Here is a 19,524-nt window from a genome sequence, read left to right as displayed (position 1 = left end):
GCCCCTCGCCCTGCAGCGGTGGATCCTGTCCGGCTTGGCCCTTGTCCCTGTCTCTGTCTGCCTGTGTCCTGCATGGACCGGCCTCACTGCAGCAATCCCCGGTAGGGTCCTGCACCTGCCCATGGGGTGCACGTCTGCACCTCTGAGCCCTCACAAGGCTGGTGGGGTGCTGCTGGGGATGAGACAATCACAGAATGGTTTGGGTTGGAAGGGACCTTAGAGCTCATCCAGTTCCAACCCCCTGCCAGGGGCTTGGACACCTTCCACTGGACCAGGCTGCTCTAATCCCCATCCAGCCTGGCCTTGAACACTTCACCTCTCCATCCCTCCATCTCCTCATGGAGATGGGGCAGCTGGCAGATTGCATTTCGGTATTGCCTTAGTGTCCGTGCTGGGAACCGGGAGCCAAAGGGCAAAGGTTTTGTTCCCGGCTTTGCTCGTGGCTGGGGTGACTTTGGGTGAGGCCTTGGTTTTTCTGCACCTCTGTTCTCTCTTCAGACGGGAATAGGAGCCACAGGGTTTGCGCTTACCCATTGTCGGCTCCTCTGCCTGCACTCCCTGCAGCGAGCAAGGGGTTCATCTCTGGGGAGGCTGGCCAGTTCCTATGGGAGATAACTGTGTGGGAGGCTCAGGAGGTTTCACCAGCCAGGATTTGTAACGCCTGCTGCAGTGCAGAGTGCAAAGTGCTGCTTATACACATACGATTCCATGGCCTTCGGTTGTGTGGAAGCGCCAAGTCGGTGTGGAGCGGCGAGCTCTGTGTGTCTGGGGCCGTGCGGAGCACCCTGGTGTGTTGTGTTGTGTTGCGTTGCTGCACAGGGCATGGGGAGCCCGTGTTCGTGTTTGTGCAGTGCTCCGGGAACAGAGAGTGCTCCTTACGGGTGGCTACCGTGCCATGGGCACCGTGGGATCCAGATAACGGGAGCTGGTGTTTGAAAACAACCTCTCCCCTGCGCCTCCCACCTCCTGTGTACATTCCTCGGGCAGGGAGCAAAGGGGGGGCCCTTCTGTGCAGCACTCTTCCTAGCAGATGCAGGACACCTCGGATGAGGCTGGTCGCCCTTGCCTTGGCCAGTAGCTGGGCGCCAGCCTGGGGACACAAACTGCTGTCCCCAGTCGCGGGGGTGGCTGGAGGGAGCCAGCTCTGGGCAGCCGTGGGCTTTCACTGCGGTTCTCTCAGACCCCGCAGTGTGCCGAGCCCCGGGGTGCAGCGTGGCAGGGGAGCCATCTTCCTAAACACATCTCGGGCCGGTCTAGGGTCTGCTCGACATGCAACAAAAAAGCACGTTCACGCGAGCCCCCTCTCTCCCCTCTGCAAGAGCTTGGGTTTGTTTTTACATCTATATGGCAGGCGACCAAACTGGCTGAGTCAGGCAGCTGGCTGGCCACCAGAAGTAAAAATGCGGTTTTGTCCCCTCCCTCGTTCCCCCTCTTCCCCCGGATTTTTTTCTCCTTCACTTAGCGACAGTTTCATGTATTGACAACAAACCTCTCTCTGCTCCTTGTCTCTCAGGACCAGGACAAGTGGAAGCTGGTTTTTATTTTCAGCACCGGTCTAGGGGAAGAAGGTGCAGGGTGGGAGCTGGGCTCTGCCTTCCTGCTTCCGCCTGCAGTGGTGCTGCCTGCTGTGCCCAGGCCACAGGCTGAGGCCGGTCTCCTATGCGCAGTTGGAGGGACAGAGAGGTGAAGTGTCTTGCCCAAGGCCATGCAGGCTAGGCCTGGGAGGGAAGAACTGAGGAGCAAGTGTCCCCCCTCACCGGCCGCTGGCCCCCAGGAGCCGTGCTGGCTCTGGGCTGCTTTTGGAGGGGTGCAGGAGGAGGTGAGAGGCGAAGCTGTGTTCCCAAGTGCTTACACGTGCTCCTGGCTGCAGGTGTGGCTGCTTGAAATGCGCCTTGGAGTCTATGCTTCCACTGGGAAGACGGTGAGCCAGCAGCCGCCCTGTGTGACAGACAGCCTGACACCCTGCAGAGGGGCAGCCGCACGCTGTTGCGAGGGGTGCAGGGTGTCCAGTGTCCTCCAGCAGGCTCTGTGCTCAGCAGGATGGGTTCCGTACCCCTCTGTGCGCAGCGGATGACCCATTGCCAGGGCCGAGGCGGTGCAGGGGGTCAGGTTGGTGGGATCCAAGCTGGGCTTGTTGGCTGTGGCCAGCCCGTGTCCCAGCCAGACCTGTGTGACGGGTGGTGGGATCTCGCTGTGTGTCCCAGCTTCCAGGGGTCCCTGGGCACCCCTTGTGGCACCTCACGGGAGTCAAACTGCAGAGGAAACCAAGGATGCTCTTCCTGGAGAGAGCAGTTTTCAGATGCAAATTGGCCACTTGGTTTCAGAGACAGGTTTTCTTAATTTGTATGTTGGTTTTTGCTATTTCTAATGTAGAAATGGCAGCAAATGCTCCAGCCTGATTCTGGCTTCTGCGTCCTTCAGCAAGAGAGCGAGAAGCTGGGTAGCTGCTGGGAACCGTGCGGGGATCTGAGGATACCTGCGCTGGTCTGAACTAGTTTGCTGCTTCCTCTGTCATCTGTCACTGCTCTATTGCAAGACGTGCTTCCAAGGCAGGAAAAGCAGGGAAGGAGAGAAATTGATTTACTGGTTTTATTGCAGCAGGAAAGGATGTGATGGGCTAAGAAATGTAAAAGGCAAAATAAATCCTACAGAATATTCTGCTCTGTTGAAATGAAGGGAACTTAAAGGTACATGAGGAGGCTTGAGAGCACAGTGGGGAATGCTGGCATGCGGGAATGATAACTTAGTCCCTGCAAGATACATCTCTGCACATGCAGTCATGCCCCCACCTCTTCTCTGATGGTCGGTGGCCCTGCCTGTACTATACAGCTGGAAGCAGCTAGGAAAATGCTGCAGTCTGTGTGCATCTGCAGTTCATGCAGGAACCATGGTAGCAGGACAGAAGCAGTGAGGAAAACGGCAAAGTGCTGCTTGGATCTGGCTTTTATTGGCAGAGATTTAAGAGGCTGGAAATGAGCAGAGGGCAATGGATGCTGCACGTTTGCTGGGCATAGAGGGAAGGAGCCTTGAGGTCAGGAGGTAGCTGCTGGGAATGCAGCTCCTGCATTTGTTTGTGCCTAGTCCTCAGTCTGTCCTCGCTTCCCTTCCCTATCTCTTAAGAGCTTGTGCCCCTAGGGTTGAGGTGGTGTGGGAAGAGGAGAGCTCTGTAGCAATATTTGAGTGTGTCTCTGATGGAGTAACAGCACCTGATTTAGCCATGCTTTTTTCTTCGACTAATTGGAGGTCATTCACTCGGCAAACGTCCAGGACAGAAGAGCAGGCATGGTATGGAAGGGAATACCGTAGCTCAGAGTGACCTGCAGATTGCTGGCACCCATGGCTGGCCACTGAAGTGGAGAGCATTGTTTCCCACTGAACTTGGAGCCCGCTGGGATTTGAACTGCTACAGGTGTGATTTGTGTGCAGTGCTTTGGAAGGTGTCTGTGTTTCTAACCTCACCACCAGGAAAGATGCTTGTAACAAGGTCTGACCCATGGGCAAACTTTTAAACAAACACAAACTCCTGCATCAGATCAATACCTGGATCAATGGGGGTTTTTTTTCCTCTGTCAGAAATAGAGTAGAGCTGTGTTGACTCAGTCTGCTGAGGCTGTTTCCCAGCACATCTCCCTGCCAAAGCCTGAAATAAAGAGCTGGATTTTCAAGCTCTTTCCATTTACATTGTCACCTGAGTTTAAGGTGTACCTGCATTTTAGGTTTCTTGAAATGTCTTGGTTATGGTGCTTGGAGTTAGCTGGCTATCTTGAGTACATCAGAGAGTGAAATAGACTGGGCAGCTATGCACACCCCAAGCAGAAGGGTGGTGGTATATAGTTTCTGCCCTCTGCTGTTCTTACCTGTCAGGGTAGCAAGTGGCAGAAGCTGATTGCCCTGAGACAGCCCCATCCCTACCGCAGCCAGGCACTTCTGTGCTTGAGGCTTTGTCTATAGTTTTACTCGGTGTGAAAGAGGAAAATCACTCTTGTAGAAGTAGTTAGAGATGAAAACCTAGCTGCTGTCTGATCCTCGGGCTGTCGTCACTGCGTGGAGGATGGATGCTGGTTGTCCCCTCCATGTGGCTGTGCACGCACATTGCCCAGTGATGCGGTGTCAGCAGGGCCAGCAGCCAGGGCTGAGCTTCTTTGTGATAGTCCCCACTGAATGATGGGTGCTTGAGTGGGAGCTGTGCTTGGCATGGAGCAGGTGGACAGTACTGTGCCCTGAGGATGCTCAGGAGGATGGTTTGCTCCTGGACAATATGTCCGGATTTGGGAGCTGACAGCTTGTTTCCCATTTTGCCTTGTGAGCATCACAGCAATTATCCTCTGGATTTGCCCGTGCGGAATGAGGCTAATGGGTTTGGCAGTCAGAAGGGTGAACCTAGTGATGTCTTTGGTATTTGGAAAGACCTACAAGAGACTTGGAGCCCAGTCTGCTCCAGGAGAAAGCTGTCATGTCTGCAGTAGGAGCCTTGCCCTGTCTGTGTGCATGGAGTGCTTGAGGAAATCCTGCAAGCCCCAGCTGGATGTGAGCAGGGCGGTGTGTCTCCGGTCTCACACAGATCAGGCTTTACTTGCTTTCGCAGCAGCGAGGTTCTGGTGCCCGGAGGTGGGATTGCTGAATTTGCTGAGCCAAGCTCTGAGCAAGAGGAGCGCGCCCTCCCTTCCCTGCTGCGCTGCAGGGCAGGCTCGAGCTCTAGATCGAAGTGCCAGGGCTGGGGGGCAGCGGGACCTTGCAGGCCAGGCTGGTTTATGCTGAGGCCGGGCTGCAGTGGGAGCAGTGCCTTGGCCATGTCCCAGTGGGAAGGGGGCACGGCAGGGCTCTGCCGCCGTCGCAGCCCTGGCAGCATCGTGCATGTTCTCTCACACCCACGCTGCGGTGCAGACTCGCACACGAGTGCAGATGCAGGCTCGTACCAGCGCGAACATGCTCGTGCGGATTCACATGGATCTGCGGTTAGGCGGGCGCACCCACGCCAGCGCGGATGCAAATGGAGCCGTGCTGGTGCAGGCCTGCTCGCCTAGCAGAGGCAGACGTGTTCGTGTTCGCACAGCTCCAGGCTCGTACATGCTCCTGCACTTGCAAACACGGGCGACAGTGAAGCCACAGCGCTGGTCTATTTTCGGGAGCACTCCTAAGAATTGTGAGCATGCTTCAGATGTTAGAGTCTTAGATGGGGAAAGCTAGAACAGATGGCTGGAGGGTTCAGAGCAGCAGCCCTGCTGAGAACAGATATTTATAGGCAGATTTAACCCTTGTGTGGTCTTGAGCCACGTTTAAAGGCACAGCGTCCGAATCGAAGGTCGTGCTGCCGAGTGATGTGCTCTGAGGCTCTCTGGCCTACCTGTGAGCTGATTATCGGGGTAGCCTGGAAATCCCATCCATGCTCCATCTCTTTCCTGAGCGCAGGGTTGTGGCTTTCCCTAGACCATAGAGCCAGGTTTCTCTAAGCCTCGGTGGAACTGGGCCGGTCGTGCCTGTTTCTTGCTGTCTGAGCTGGGGCAGCGGGTGCTGCGGCTGCCTTGCACTTGCGTGACCAGTGAAACGAGGACAAAGATCGTTTTGTCCCTCTTGCCCTGATTTTTCTTTCTTCTTTCCCCCTCATCCCCCCCCACCCCCGCTTTTGCCAGAGGTTACCCAGATTCCTCCTCTTCCTGGCTGGAAGGAGAGGCTGTTTTCTTTCAGGCATGCTGTCTTGTGAAGGCACACAGGTTAAACCCTGCCCTGTCAGATGTTTTTACCTGCCCTCGTCTTGGGCGCTCTTGGTTGAGCATGTAGGGAAGAGGAAAATCTATCCGCAGGCTGCACTGGTTTATTGATCAGAGCTGGATGCAAAGCGGGGAGCACGTTTACGTTGGCACATCTATTTGTCACCCTTTCTTTGAGAGCCTCCCATTTGGGACCCGAAGCAGTGCTGTATTTAACTTGTGTGGCGTGTCTGGAGGTGGGTTTGGCAAGGCTGAGTAACAGCAACAGCAGAGAGCAAACTGGGGGCAAGGCATAAAGTGATGCCCACCAGTGGGAAATGTGAAGAGATGACACAACAGTTACCTGGAGTTGCAGGGGAGAAGGCTCTGGCTCTGAAAGCGTGAATGGGGCGCAGGCCTGGAGATCTGCCTGAGGCCACTCAGGCTGCTTGTTTATCAGCCTGACTCTGGGAATACCGGGGAGCAGTGGCACTCCTGAGCTAGTGTGGGACACCGGGAGACTGGGTGAAAAAGAAGCAGATGGGGACTGCTGGCAGAGTGGTGCTGCAGGTCAGAGAATTGCTTGTCTGAGCTGCACCTTACTCCTGTCGACTTGGGCTACTCCAGATGTTTGGAGCTGCAGTCCATCGCCTGCAGGCTCATGACAGGGCTCCCTGGGAGGCAGTGCCCAGCTCTTCTCCAGTTCTCGTTGCTCTGCTCTGCTCTGCTCCTTGGGACCTGCTTCTGATGTTGGAGGCAGCATGCAGTGGCTCTTGGTCCAGAGTCAGGTTCCTGGCCAAGGGCTTCACGCAGGTGCTCAGTGTATGCTTCAGTTAGCTGAGTTTATTGTTGTGTACCCTGGTCCCATGCCCAAGGGGACATGAGGCTCTGCTGAAAAGTCTGAGAGCGTGATGGGGGCCGGTCTTGCCTTGGGTAGGATTCCCCAGTGGTGCTGCTGCTGTGTCAGGGATCAACCCTGTGTCTTGGGGAATGAATTCAGAGCATCCCAAGTTTTCCTTGCACTGACGTGCTGGGGCCTGGAGATGCAAATCTGTAGGGGAGTAGGAGTGTGTTGGAGCTGCTTCCTTCCTTGCTTACTCATCCCAGTTTCAGACTGTGGAGGCCTGGAACACTGTCACCACCACCCCCCTGAACTCCCCTTGCAGTCATGTTCTCCCTGCTCACGTGTGTGTCAAGTTGTGGAGTTCTCAGGTTTCCCAGAAGCTCTTAGTCCCAGGTCAGCACTTGCACCCTCCACTGAGATGTGACTTTGGGGTGAGAAGGACTTTGTACCTCCTGCTCCATTCCCCCCGTGACACATCCTGAGAGTGCAGCTGATCCTGGTGGAGACCCAGGTGGGGTGCTGGCATGCGGGCAGCACTCAGCCTCCGGCTCCCAGCGGGGTCTGCTGCGCTGGCAGCTCTGTGCCACTGGCTGGCTGACTGCGTTTTGTACCCAGGCAGATTGGTAGGAGCGAGGCTGCTCGGCAGGGCCACCGGGCACGCTGTTCCTGCGCCTGGCTGGCCACGTGTAATTCCATGGGGCTCTCCTCCTACCTGAGTGGCAGTGAGGACCCACCCAGTGGGTAACTGCCAGGCAAAGGGATCTGCCCACACTTGCCTGGCCTCCCACAATGGCCCCATTGTTCCTGAGAGGGCAAGGAGGAGGCTGCCTGCAGCTCTCTGGGCATCGTTAACCCTCTGCCTGCCAGCAGCAGGGCATGCTTGGAGCTGGAGGTCCTGTGGGAAGGTGGGGGAGCTCCCACCACCATTGAGTGCAAGGAGGGGAGCTGCAGGGAAGCGCCTGCCTCTGCCTCCAAACCCATGGGTTGCTGCTCTTCTGAGGACAACCTGCACGTGCCTGTGGGGAAGATGTACCTGGAGAGGCACAGGGAGGCTCTCTGCCTTCTCCCAGCCTGCTTGTTGCCATGGCCTTGCTTTGTGAGCAGCCCTTGTCCAGCCCTCATGCGGCCGCCGGTGTTCGTGGTGCTCTGGTCCCTATGCGTGTGCCAGAGCAGGATGTGTCTTCAGGAATGAGATGTTTGGGGTGTTTGGGTGCTAATTCCAGTGGCCAAGGTATCAGTGTGGAAGCTGTTTAAAGCGATTCCAGCCTGATCACAGTGCTTTCTTCCTTCCTGTCCTGTAATGTGATCGCCTGGTGGCCGGCTGTGGCTTCTGGTTCCTGTTATCGTGGGGGTGCAGCCTGGGACGGCGCAGGCATGCTGCACTGGTGTGCTCACGCTGCCAGGGAGCCGGCTCGGAGCCAAGGCGCGGTGTCCATGTGCCTGAGAGGACAGCAAGTACCCTGTCACCAGCCAAAGGAGCTGGACATCTGCGTCCCTCTCTGCTGGCCAGCTCCGCACTTTTGGTAGCAGTGATGCTTCCCCATCAGCTGGCTCTGGGGATTATAGGGCTGCGTCGGCACCCCTGCTCCATTGCAGATTTCCTCTCCAGAGTCTGTGGGATGAGGGAGAGGAAGAGGCATTTGGCTGGCATGCCAAGACTGTGTATGGGAACCCTTTTTCTGGCTGTCAGTCTTCGGAGGTGTTTGTCCTGGTGTGTCTAATGCTAGCTCAGAGACTTTGTAATCGGCTTGGTAGTCCAGATGAAAACTAATAGATACCCTGTGAGCATCACCAGTTAGTTCTACTGCAAGCCCAGCAGCTGTTCTGCTTACATCATGACCTAAAGAGCTACCTTGCTTCCAAAAGATCTGTAATCTCCACGTCTCCCGCTAGCTAGCCTTTGCATTCTCTCCCCTTGCTTTGTTCCTTGGTCTCCGGTGATGCAGTAACTTTTCTTTTCCATACGATCTGGTTTTGAAATAAGGGCATAACTAGAGTTGGGTGTGGAGGGCCACAAGTACCACTGCAAACCCCAAAGCCTCCAGCCAGCCCCAGGCTGGAGGGCTGCAGGAGTGTCAGAAACCGGTGCCCACAAGTCAGTGAGACCCTGTCTCTCCTGGTGGAGAAGAGCAATTCTCTGGGGGCAGCCCCAGGGCTGCTCTTTGGTCCCTCCTCCTTGTCCCTGGGTGTACCTCTGCTGTTAAACAGGGGTCCCACTGCCCCCCCCGAGGGCTGCAGTCAGTGAGGTGAGGCAATTCCTGTCTCTTTTCTGCCTGTTTCTCATGGGGTAGTTGGAGGCCTGGCTCTCAGGGTTTAGATCACTGTGCCTCTGGAGGAGCTTGGTGAGCTCTGGGGGTGTTTGTATAAGGGCACGGTGGTCTCTGGGCCTTGAGGCTAGGTCTGTGGGAAAGCCTGTGCCTCTTCGCATCCCCTCAGTGGGAGAAATGGGGAATTTCAGCTCTTGGTGCGGAGGAGGTGAAGTGTGGTGGGTGAGAGGGTGGAGCTGTTGCCCTTTCAGGGGGTGCAGTGGGGAACCCCTCTCCCACGCCGGTGCAAGCCTGGAGTCTGATGGTAAAGCAGGTGGGGAGCATAGGTTCCCCTCTCCTTGAGGTCTCCCTGTCCCTCTCCAGCCCAGCACTGGGGTCCCAGTACCAGCTGCCACCGCTCATCAGCAGGATCTCTGCTGCTGGGGCCTGAGTGCAGCCGATATGCACTGGGGAAGGTGAAGGGTTTCCCAGGGTGGAATTTCCTGCGAGGCAGATGTGTGGCCGCTTCCCCTCTGACCTTAAACCCCGATGTGCCTTAGTCATGATGGCATGCAAATATGAGGTGACTGGGGTGGGAGCTGCTGGGAAAAGGAAGTGACCTCAGCCGGGTTTAAATATAGAGCCCAGGCTCTGATGCGCGCTGGGCCTGGTATTTATAATCTTGGAGGAGCACTCGGCAGCTCTGCATCTCTTCTGCAGCCAGGGCTGGCAGAGGGCAGTGTCAGGGCACGGTGAGGGGCAGCCAGCCTTGCTGTGCCCCCTCTTCCCTGCATGGTGCTGCCAGCTCCCTCTCCCCAGCAGGGCACAGTGCTGCAGTCTGTGGTTTCATGGCCCCCAGGTACCCCAGCCTCTGCTTTAGCTGCAGGTGTGTCCTTTTGTCGTGGTTTAAGCCCAGATAAGACAGCTTGTCCACTCACTCCCCCCCTTCTTGCCCTCCCCCTACTCTCGGAGGGATGGAGAGGAGAATCAAAAAGAATGGAACTCCCACGGGTTGAGATAAGAACAGTTTAGTAACTAAGGGATAACACAAATCACTGCTGCTACCGCCAATAATAGTAATGATAAAGGAGATAACAAGGGAAGAGAATACAACACCCCATCACCAGGTGACCGATAACTTGCCCCCCCCAGCCCGGCCAAGCACCGACCGATACCTCCTCCAACCCTGCAGTCCCCTAGCCCTTCTGGGGTAACTCTCAGTTACATCCTGGCCATGACGTGCTGTGGTATGGAATACCTCTTTGGTCAGTTTGGGTCAGGTGTCCTGTCTCTGCTTCCTCCCAGCTTCCTCTCCTCCCTGGCAGAGCAGGAGGCTCCCAAAGTCCTTGGCCAAACCAAAACATCATTTTTATCAGCTCTGTTCCCAGCCCGAAAGTCAAAACACAGCACTGCACCAGCTGCCAGGAAAGAGAAAAAATGACTGCTGCTGCTAAACCCAGGACACCTTTGCACGTTGCATTTAGTGTTGGGACTGGGTGCAGGGATGGAGCCCAACTCTTCCTTGACACTTGTCTATTTTGGGAGCAGACCCAGAACCCCAGGACCCTGAGCGATCTGAACAGTGCATCTAGTCAGGTCAGAGTAGGGCTGTCAGACCAAGCCTTCCTGCGTGTGGCTTAAAATGTCTGGCTTTGCTCCCTGGCCTCCTGGGTGCTGTGACACCAGCGAGCTGCGGCGCTCCGGTGGCTCTGGTGCACACACAGGAGCTCCCTGCAGGTCTCTTCGCTGACCCAGCAGGTCGCAGCAGCCATGAAATAATTCCTCGTTATCATCCCAGTAGAGCCGCATGTGACTGTTGAGTAATGTCTGGCACATGCAGGGTTTCTGTAAGGAACGTGCCAGTTGGACTGGGGACCTGCAGGTTTGGTGACAGACCTGGAGACTCCTGAGCACAGGACAGGAAGCCAGGTTCTGCCTGAGGGCACAGGAAGCAGCAGAAGAGTGGGGAAACTGTTGAGCTGAGGGCAAGGAAGTGCTAAGAAAAGCTCTTCTAAGACTGGTGGATTGAAGCAGCAACAGGAGAAAGACTGTGGGGCAGAAAGCAGACAGTATCCCCGATTTACCTCAGTCTCCACCTGTGTTATGTGGGGACGTCCATCCCTAGGTGGAAGGGGACGCAAATTTGAGGTTGTGTCTTACTAAAGACCTTTGAGACTCGTGGCCAAGCAGCCCTGCTGAAATGCATCGTTCCTGAGGCAGCTCCGAACAGCAGGAGATCAGCAGGGCCTGCCAAAATCACTCTGGGAACTGCAAGGATTCAGCCGAGCATTAGATTCTCTCTGGAGGTCTTTTAGAGCCCTGCAGTACAGGCAGTGAGGGTGACCACCGCTTCTGCCATTGGAAAGGGCAGGAGAAGGATCCCAGAAATGAGCAGAGGAGAAAACGGGCTTCTCCAGGCTATTGGTCTGGGGGTGAAAGAGCAGGATAATTTTGTGATGCATTCAAAACAGATGAGTCGTGTCAGTGCAGTGCTGTCCTGTGGAGTTCCTGCCTCCCCGTGCCTCTGAGTCTGGGCGACCAAAGCAAGGCTCAGATGAGAATACCTTTATCTTGTTTAAGGCTATTCTCACTGGTGATGAACGTGCTCTGGCGGGTGCTGGGTATGGGGTTAGGGAGATGCTTCTGCAGAGGCTGGTCACAAGCGTGCTGGCTTGGAGCTCTGCTTGTCAGGCTCTGGTGGTCCTCTGGCTGTTAGAGCCCATCACTGCCTCTGGGCTGGGGCTGGCTGGGGGACAGCAGTGCCGTTCTGCTGCTGGTTCTGAGGGGTTTGTTTCTTGCTGGAACAGACTGAAAAGGTCTTGCAAAAAGGATTGTTTTGGAACAACCTTTTTAGAACCCTTTAGCAAAGGTAAAGTTTCTGATTGTAGTCTTTTTCTCAAATCAGAAATGATCCAAGAGTCTCAGACTGCAGAAGTCTTGCTTCCGGGGAGTTTGTCGTAGTCTTTGCCTCCATGAAGCACTCCGACTTCAATGAAATTGTGTGGTATTTCTTTGGAGGTGTTCCAACCCTCTCTGCTTTAACCCCGGGGGGACTGGTAATCTCGGAATGGTGTTAGATGGTGTGCCTGTGATCTCATCCAGCCTTGGGGTGAGAGGTACTGCGGGAGGGGGCCATGGGTCTTTGGGGTCTTCAGGGTCTTCCCTTTTGCTGTTCTCTGCCTAATGCCTTTCTCAAGAACCCCTTGAGCTTGCTTAGAACCTCTTATTTCTGAAGCCAGGGTGTTTGCTTGAGTCTGTGGTGGTGTCCACAGGAGGTTTTAGGTCAGGCTTGGCGCAGGATTGCTGTGAGTAGTGAGCGGGTGGGTGGTTACCAGCACAGGCAATGTGCTTGGAGGGCGTTTGCAGTGGCTCCCTGGTCTCCTCACTTCCTGGACCGGCTGACGAAGAAGGGCCAGGTGACTTTATGCTTGTTGCCTCCCTCTGCCATGACCTGCCTTGTCCGTTGGGTGTTCGGGATCTTCAGGGCATGTCAGTACAGCTCAGGAGCCCGGGCTCTGCTCTTCCTGCCCATGTGCAAGTCAGGAGTCATCTGGGTTTCACAAGAGCTCTCCCCAGCATCTGACAGGAGGGAGGTGCAGCAAAGCTCCTTCCTTCCTGGATCGTTGGGACTCTGCTTTCCCGGCTTCTTCTTTGGCCCCTTCCTCCAACAGGGACAGCACGGCAGCAGTGTCAGCCAGCACCAAGGCGGAGAAGCTGTGGGGCAGGCAGGGAGATGGGGAGGCTGTGGGGCAGGCAGGCTGGCAGCCAGGAGGCTCTCCTGCCCCATCGGGAGGCAGGCGCAAGCTCCACATTCCTGTGGCAATGTTGGGAATCTGTTATCGTCCTTCGGAGCATGATTCACCAGAAAGTCCTCCGGGAACGCAGCGGGGTTTCAGGTTTCTTGATCTATCAGCTAGCAATTCCGGGATTGCGAGTATGTGAGCCCCGTCCCTCCTGGTCTGGAGCTTCGCCTCCCCCTCTGCTGCTGCTCAGACTGTGCTGGAGGAGACTTACTGAAAGCAGTTTGTGTTGTTTTGTTTTGAGGTTTCTTGTCTGCAAAGGTCCCAGTCTTTGATTTAAAGATGCGGCTTTTCAGCTGTGCGAGATACAAATACCCTCTGCATTTGGATGTAGCACTTCAGTATTTGTTGTGCCTTGTAAGCCTCCCTCCCTGCCTGAGGTGAGGCTGGGTTGTCCCCCCGTTTAATGATGGGGAGATCGAGGCACCCAGAAACAATCTTGCTTGGGGTCACTTGTGGAATCGGTGGCAGCCAGGGGTAGAAGCCAGGAGTCCTGGCTCCTTGCTTTAACCACTGGCAATTAAATTTGCTATTGTCTTTAAAACTACTGGGCTGGAGTGGTGGGTGTGTTGCTACATTGCAGAGGGAGCCAGATTTCTGGGCAGGCTCCTTTTTGTCATGTTCTTTTCAAGATGTTTTGGATCATTTGTCTCTCCGTGCCAGTGCATCTACTTTCTACTGGATTCTCTTCTGTGGCCCAGATGTGTGGCATGCCTGCTGGAATCTAGCTTGAATTGAGGGGCGTGTGCGGGGAACTTAGAGCAATCAAGATGCCTATCGGCATGGTGCAGCCAGACAGATGAGAGGCTGGGGTGGATCCCGCTATGCATCTGCAACAGAATCCAACTGTTGCTGCTCCCGAAAGCAGAGCAGAATCTGCAGGCAGCTGCTTCTGGCATTTCTCCCATTAGGAACTGTGAGGGGAGAGCAGTCAGTCTCGGTGAAGACTGGAAGAGGAGGGCTTCTCGGGGTTTACCTGGGGCCCCCCATCGGCCTGCGGTGGCTTTCCATCTAGAGCCTGGCTGAGTCAAGGGCCTGGGTGCCCCCCCTGGAGCACCGGCCTGCTCCCAAAATGAAGGAGGAAGATGGATGCCCCAAAAGCGTAACATTCCAGAGGGATCTCGCAGCCAGTGAGGCTCATCCATGCTGCAGCCAGCGTCGAAAGGTTTCCTTGTGGCAGCTGCCAGGTCCTTTGGGATCAATGCATGTGACCCCTGCAATCTGACCTGGGAACTGCAGGGGTAGGGGCTGCATCTTGAGCATTAGTCTCTGGATTCTGCAAGCACGGTCTTAGGGAGGCCCCAGGTTTTGTTCCTCCCTACAGTATTCACATGCCTGTGCTATGCAGCACAAGGGGTGCACATGAGTGCTGCTGAGCATCCACATTCTCGGTGCAGTACTTTGGGACCTGTTATGAATGCAGATGTGTCCGTTCAGATGTGACACAGGCAGACCCGCATCTCCCAGCCTGTCGTCGGTACGGGTGGCAGTCACAGTCCCTCCGGTGCTGGGCTGGCTGTGCCCTGGTGTCAGTGGGTCTGTGACCCTCGGGACTGCGGCGCGACGCCTTGCACAGCCTGCGAGTGCGCGCAGCAGGCGGGGGCTCTGGGCCACCAGCAGCAGGAGCTGCTGCAGGGCTTGCTTTCTGGAATGCTGTCTGGCAGCAGCCTCTTCCAGCAGGGCTGAAGGCTCCCTGCGGCTAGCCAGCCAGCGGCTGCAGGCAGCGTGTGCACTTAACGCTGCAGCTTGTGCCATATGGACCTTCTCCTCCTCCCTGTTTGCCCTCTCCGTGTCTCCTTCCCCGCTTTGCTCCCCTCCCCCTGCGAGCGGTTTGACAGAGCAATTGGGCAGGCACTGGGACAGCAGCTCTGACATAAATCTCTCCTGGTGTGGAATAAGGGGTATAAATATCCAGAGAGTGATGTGATCTTTCCAGCTGCTATTAATAGGTCCCTGGAGAACAAGAGCGAGCGAGCGAGACTGGCTGACACTTAAAGGGCTAGCAACTCCCTTATGTGCCGTGAAAATTAATCAGCGCTGTGGCTCACCATCTTCCTCCAGGCTAGAGCAGAGCCCTCGAGAGGTGCGTAGCGAGGAGGCGGAGGAGGAGGGAGCAGCCAACAGCTCGCTCGTTAGGAAGCGGTGATAGGCCAAGCTGGGCTGCGCGTGGAGGATCCCACTCGCTCGCTCACCGGGACTGCCGGGGCGGGCAGCGCGCTGGACGGCGCGGGTGGTGCAGACGGCTCTCAGCGCGGCAGCTCTGCTTGGCCTTGCAGGGAGGCAGGTGCCAAGGAGCTCCTTCTGCAGGCAGGGGACTCTCTGGCAAGGGATGGCAACCTGCAGCCTGCACCTTGTGGTGACTGCTGTCTGTTGGGGATTACGGGTCTGCCAAGTGTGCTTTGCTCTTTGCTTCTGTGCCATCCGGGGCACGATGTTTCGCTCTAGAAGAGCAGGCACTTGGCTTTTGCCAATGATACGTCCCCAAGTGCGCCTTTGACATCCCAGGACCAGTGTGCGTAGTGCTGCTGGGCTCTGGTGGCGCTGGTCAGAGATGCAGGGTTTGGCCTGGAGCCGGTGCTTCCTGTCCCTGGGCAGCAGAAGAAATCTGTGCACAGCATCTGGCCTGCGTGGACCAGATGGGAGGAGGAGACCACAGGCCCAGGAACCCCCCATGTGCTGGGAAAGATCTCAGCCTGTACACAGGAAAGGTTCTTGAGTGCATGGTGGAGGTGGCACATTAAGCGCTTGGCAGATGTAAGCAAATGGAGAGGGATACCTCAGCTTCTGTGAATGTGAGGCTTACTCTCCTCCCCCCCTGCTCCCCGAGGAGCAGGGAAGATGTGACAGGCAGTGGGGGTCTCTGCAGCTTCGGGGCCACCGGCTGGGGTGGTGAGGAGTCTAGCAGAGGAACACGGGGCTCTGGTGCAGGCAGAGTTACGTGCTCTAGGTGGAGAAAGCCGGGAGTAGTTCTCAAGGGGTTGCGCATCTTTCCACACTGGCACTGTCTTCAAGGACTTGGCAGTGAATGATCAGGCCAGGGAAAGCTGGTGCGTAGGAGCCTCCAGGCCAGAGGCTGCGTGCTCTGCCCTAACCTCCTCTTCCCTCCACACTCTGCCTCAGCCTGCGGGGCTATTCAGAAACCTGGGCTGGGTCTCCTTGGCAGAGGAGCCTCACGCTGCTGTCCCAGCAGGCCTGTGGCACGTTGCATCATCCTGCTGGGCTGGATGCTGCCGTGGATGCTACCTCACCCAGGGCCTTGGAGCAGGAGCTGCAGCAGTCCCTCAGTCCCCTGGGAGAGACAGGGATACTGCTTAGCTGAAGAGTGCCAACACTTCCTGGCCCTGCCCTTGCCTTGCAGCCCACCGCCGCCTCCTCCTCGACAGCCTCAGCCTTCTTAGTCTTCCCCTGTCCCACACCAGTTTTCTCTTTCTAGGCTTGCACCATTTTCTTTCTGCTCTGTTGTCTCCCCTGTGTTTGGCAGAGCAGAATAAACTTACTCAGCTGCAGAAGGGGTCCCTGAAACCATCGGGCACCAGATTTCTGTTCAGGGTCACAAAGCTGTCTGAGCTCTGGGATCTGCAACACATCCCTAACGATCCTTCTGCTCACCAGAGGGAGGCTGGCATGGAGCATCCTGTTCTCATCAGGGCCCCAGCAGTAAAGGCTCTCATGTCCATGGCTGTGCCTCGGAGCGTGGGCATGCTCCATGCGTGGCATAGGGGGGACTTAGCTGCTTGTCTGTATGCAGCTGACTGTGGAGCGGGATCCTCTGCTTGGAGGGTTGCAGGCTGATTCCCGGCAGGAGCGGCTCTGGGGCTGTGCCCGTGTGAGGGGCACCCACTCACCTGCTGCCTTCTTCTCCTGCAGGTTTCTGACCAAAGGGCCTGGGAGCTCCCTCCACTGGCTCTGTGGGAAGCTTTAGCCAATCCAATGCACCCTGACAACAAACTGCCCAGCCATGGCAAGGCAGGCAGCAGCGGTGCCCCGGCCCAGCACCACAACGTGAGCCAAGCACCCCCCTGCAACCTGGGCTCTAAGGGTGTGGGGGCAGGCAGCCATGGCGGCAAGGCCACTCAGATCTCCCCTGGCAACTCTGGACTGAAAAACAGCCAGAACACTGTCCCAAACTTCAGCTCCTTGAAGGGCAAGGTGAAACGGGAACGAAGCATCTCGGTGGACTCTGGAGAACAGCGGGAAGCCAGCACCCCTTCACAGGACACGGAATCAAAAGGTAATAGCTCTCCTAAACCTTGCCTCAGCACGTCCTACTCGTAGTTGCTCCAAGCGTCCTGGCAGGACCTGGGATGGGAGCAGCTGTGAGTATCTTGGTTTTCTGTGCTGCGGCTTCTGTCCGGGCTTGTCCTGGCTGCCTGTGTGCCTTTGCATCATTGCTCGTCACATCCGTGGTTTTGGGACCGGAGTGGCTGAGCAGTGTCTTTACATTCCAGCTGCTAAACTGTTTGTTACGGAAAGAATCTGGGGCTCTGGTTTTCATGGGCTACTCAGGCCAGCTAAGCGAGAGCATGGTTCACTGCAGCTGCACTGAACACCCTGCTTTGTGATGTGCAGACTTTCAACTTGGGACCGAGTTGAGTTGTTTTCTGTCTCCTCACTGTTGGCAAAGAGCTGCTTTTGTGGTGTTCTTGCAGCTGCCCGACGACTCGGTCGTGGTTAGTGAGGAGCTGCTGTGAGGGTCGCTGTCTGAACAGTTCTGTGGTTTCCCCAGCGATGGATGACTCTTGTGTTACAGCATGTGGCTTCTGGAAAAGGGCTGAGTCAGTGCTTCCAAACCCTCTGGCTTCCCTGTCCTCACCAGCCTTCCCTATAGCCTCCTGCATTCAGCCAAGCTCTGTACTCAATGGCTGCGTGGGATGCTAGAGCATCTCAGAGGGGGGTTGTTGGAGCAGAAATCCCAGTGGGGCCCTTGGTTCCAACCAAGACTCACACCTGGTCCCCAGACGCAGAGCCGCTGTTCTGGCTCGTGCCCCTGAGCATTTGATTTCACAACCACATTTATCCATCCTCTGTCTGATTCCTTTCCCCAAGTCCCTGGGTGCCTTTAGCTACTTTCTCCCTTAGCTGCATCAGTCCCATCTGAAAAATGGAGGGAGGCAGGGAAGGCCCCTGCCCCACTCATGTGTGCAAAGGGCAGAGTCTGTCTCTTCTTTCTACAGAGGATGCGAATGTGCCCTCCTGTTCCATTTTCAGGTTTAATTGCTAATCCACAGACACCTTTTTAGGGTTAGTGCCCAAAGCTCTCTGGTTTGGAACATCAGTTGGACATGTCTTGGTTTTGCAGACTCTTTTCAGACAGTAAGGAATCTGTATCATTTGAGCTGTAGCTCTCACAGGGCAGTCTCACCAGGTCTGGCTGCTAAGACAGGGAGCCCAGACCTAGCAGATGCTTCAGGATCTTTACCACAGCTGGGCAGATGTCAGCATAAGGCATCTTGCCCAGTGCATCCTGGCTGGGTTGGTAGGGCCAGCATGCAGCACGCAGTCATCCCAGCCCCTGCCAGATCTCCTCAGCTCTTCTGATGGCTCTGTCCTGTTGCAGGTGAGGTGGCTCCCCGTAGCAAGCGACGGTGTGTGCTGGAAAGGAAGCAACCATACAGTGGGGACGAATGGTGCTCTGGGCCGGACAGTGAGGAAGACGACAAGCCCATCAGCAGTGCACTCAGTGAGTGTCTACCTCCTTACCAGCTCAAAAGCTTGAATGAAGCCAGATCCTGCAGCTCAGCAGGGCAGATGGCACTGCTATCTCTAGCTTTGGCTCTATGTGCTGATTTAGCTGGCTGTGTGGTGTGGTGGGCCATTGCAGTTGGTGGTGGTGGTGCTGGGAGAATGTTTCCAGCCGTGCAGTGAAGTGTGGGACCTATTTTGTGGCGATGCTACTGAGATGCTGGAGGAGAAGGTGTTGAGGTTGAATGTCCCTGTTGTACCTGCCTCTAGCTACACTGGTAGCACAATTACCATCTCGAAAGTGTGCCTGGCTAAACTCTGGTTAAGTGTGCTTACCCTGGTCATAGGGGCAGCTGGACCACGCGACACGCATTGTTCTTGTTGCAGCAGTTAGGTCTGTGCCAGGCCACACACGCACTTGTGCTTTAAAGGTGACTGAGTCTAAAGAGTCTCTCAGGGTCTTGACAGGAGTTCAGGCAGGGCTAAGCTGGACAAGGTGTGCACTGTTTGGGGCGATGAACTGTAGGTGTCTCCTGTTTTCCAGGAGCGTCAAAACTTTGATTTTTATTTTTTTGTGTCTAAAATTCGGTTTACTTTCAAATTGCAACAGGAAGAATATCCGAGGGAATAGGGCAAGGTCCTTTGGGGCCCGGGGGCTGCAGCTGATGGAGAACATAGAAGTGTATAAAATCAAGTACCGGGTGGCCTTTGTGCCTGCCAGCATACCGTAGCCATCCTCTTCAGGATGTTCTCTTGTGCTTCTCTGTGCTCTGCAGCCCTTGTGGGAAGGTACAGTGCTGCCTCCCTGTCGCTGCCTACCTCAAGGTGGGCCTTGGAGCAGGTCGAGGTGGGGCTGTCCAGGGGCGAGGGCTGGCAGCGAGGCAGTGCGTGTGTCCCCATGTCACATTTCCAGTGGTGTCTCTTCCCTTTAAACGCTGCTGTGCCAGGGCTGGGCTGTGGTGCTGGTGTTCCCAGGTCTGCTGCTGGGAGGTGAGTGCCGGGCGGCTGCTGGAGCCGGAGCAAGGGGAGCGTGCCCTGGGGGACCGGACAGTGCGTGAGGAGGGAGACAAGAGGAAGGCAGGGGGCGCTGCTGGTAATTGCAACGCTTATTAATATTAATTGGGGCTATTATTTAATACTGTTGATGCCTAATGCGGCTCCAGCCCCCCCCGGTGCCCGTCCCGCGGCCACGCACAGGCGGAGAGCCTCGGGCCGTGCTGGGGACCAGGGGGCGGCGGCCCCTCGGCGCCGGGGATGGCGATGGC

General features: G+C 56.2%; 1 protein-coding gene across 2 annotated transcripts in view; it reads left to right on the top strand.

Moving 5' to 3' along the window:
- Positions 1–19,524, top strand: part of BCL9L (BCL9 like) — a 58,691-nt gene that overhangs the window by 31,887 nt on the left and 7,280 nt on the right. For both annotated transcript variants that reach the window (XM_061368264.1, XM_061368265.1), the window contains 2 exons: positions 16,445–16,808; positions 18,135–18,257. In XM_061368264.1, the coding sequence (XP_061224248.1) occupies positions 16,445–16,808; positions 18,135–18,257 (487 nt within the window). The remainder of the gene's footprint in view (positions 1–16,444; positions 16,809–18,134; positions 18,258–19,524) is intronic.

This window comes from Neopsephotus bourkii, unplaced genomic scaffold (genome assembly GCF_033783945.1).
Source record: "Neopsephotus bourkii isolate Nb327-2 ecotype Australia unplaced genomic scaffold, CSIRO-AGI_Nbou_v1 NB_1433, whole genome shotgun sequence".
Lineage (NCBI taxonomy): Eukaryota > Metazoa > Chordata > Aves > Psittaciformes > Psittacidae > Neopsephotus > Neopsephotus bourkii.
Note: the sequence above shows the minus strand (reverse complement) of the source record. Positions and strands in the feature narration are given on the sequence as shown.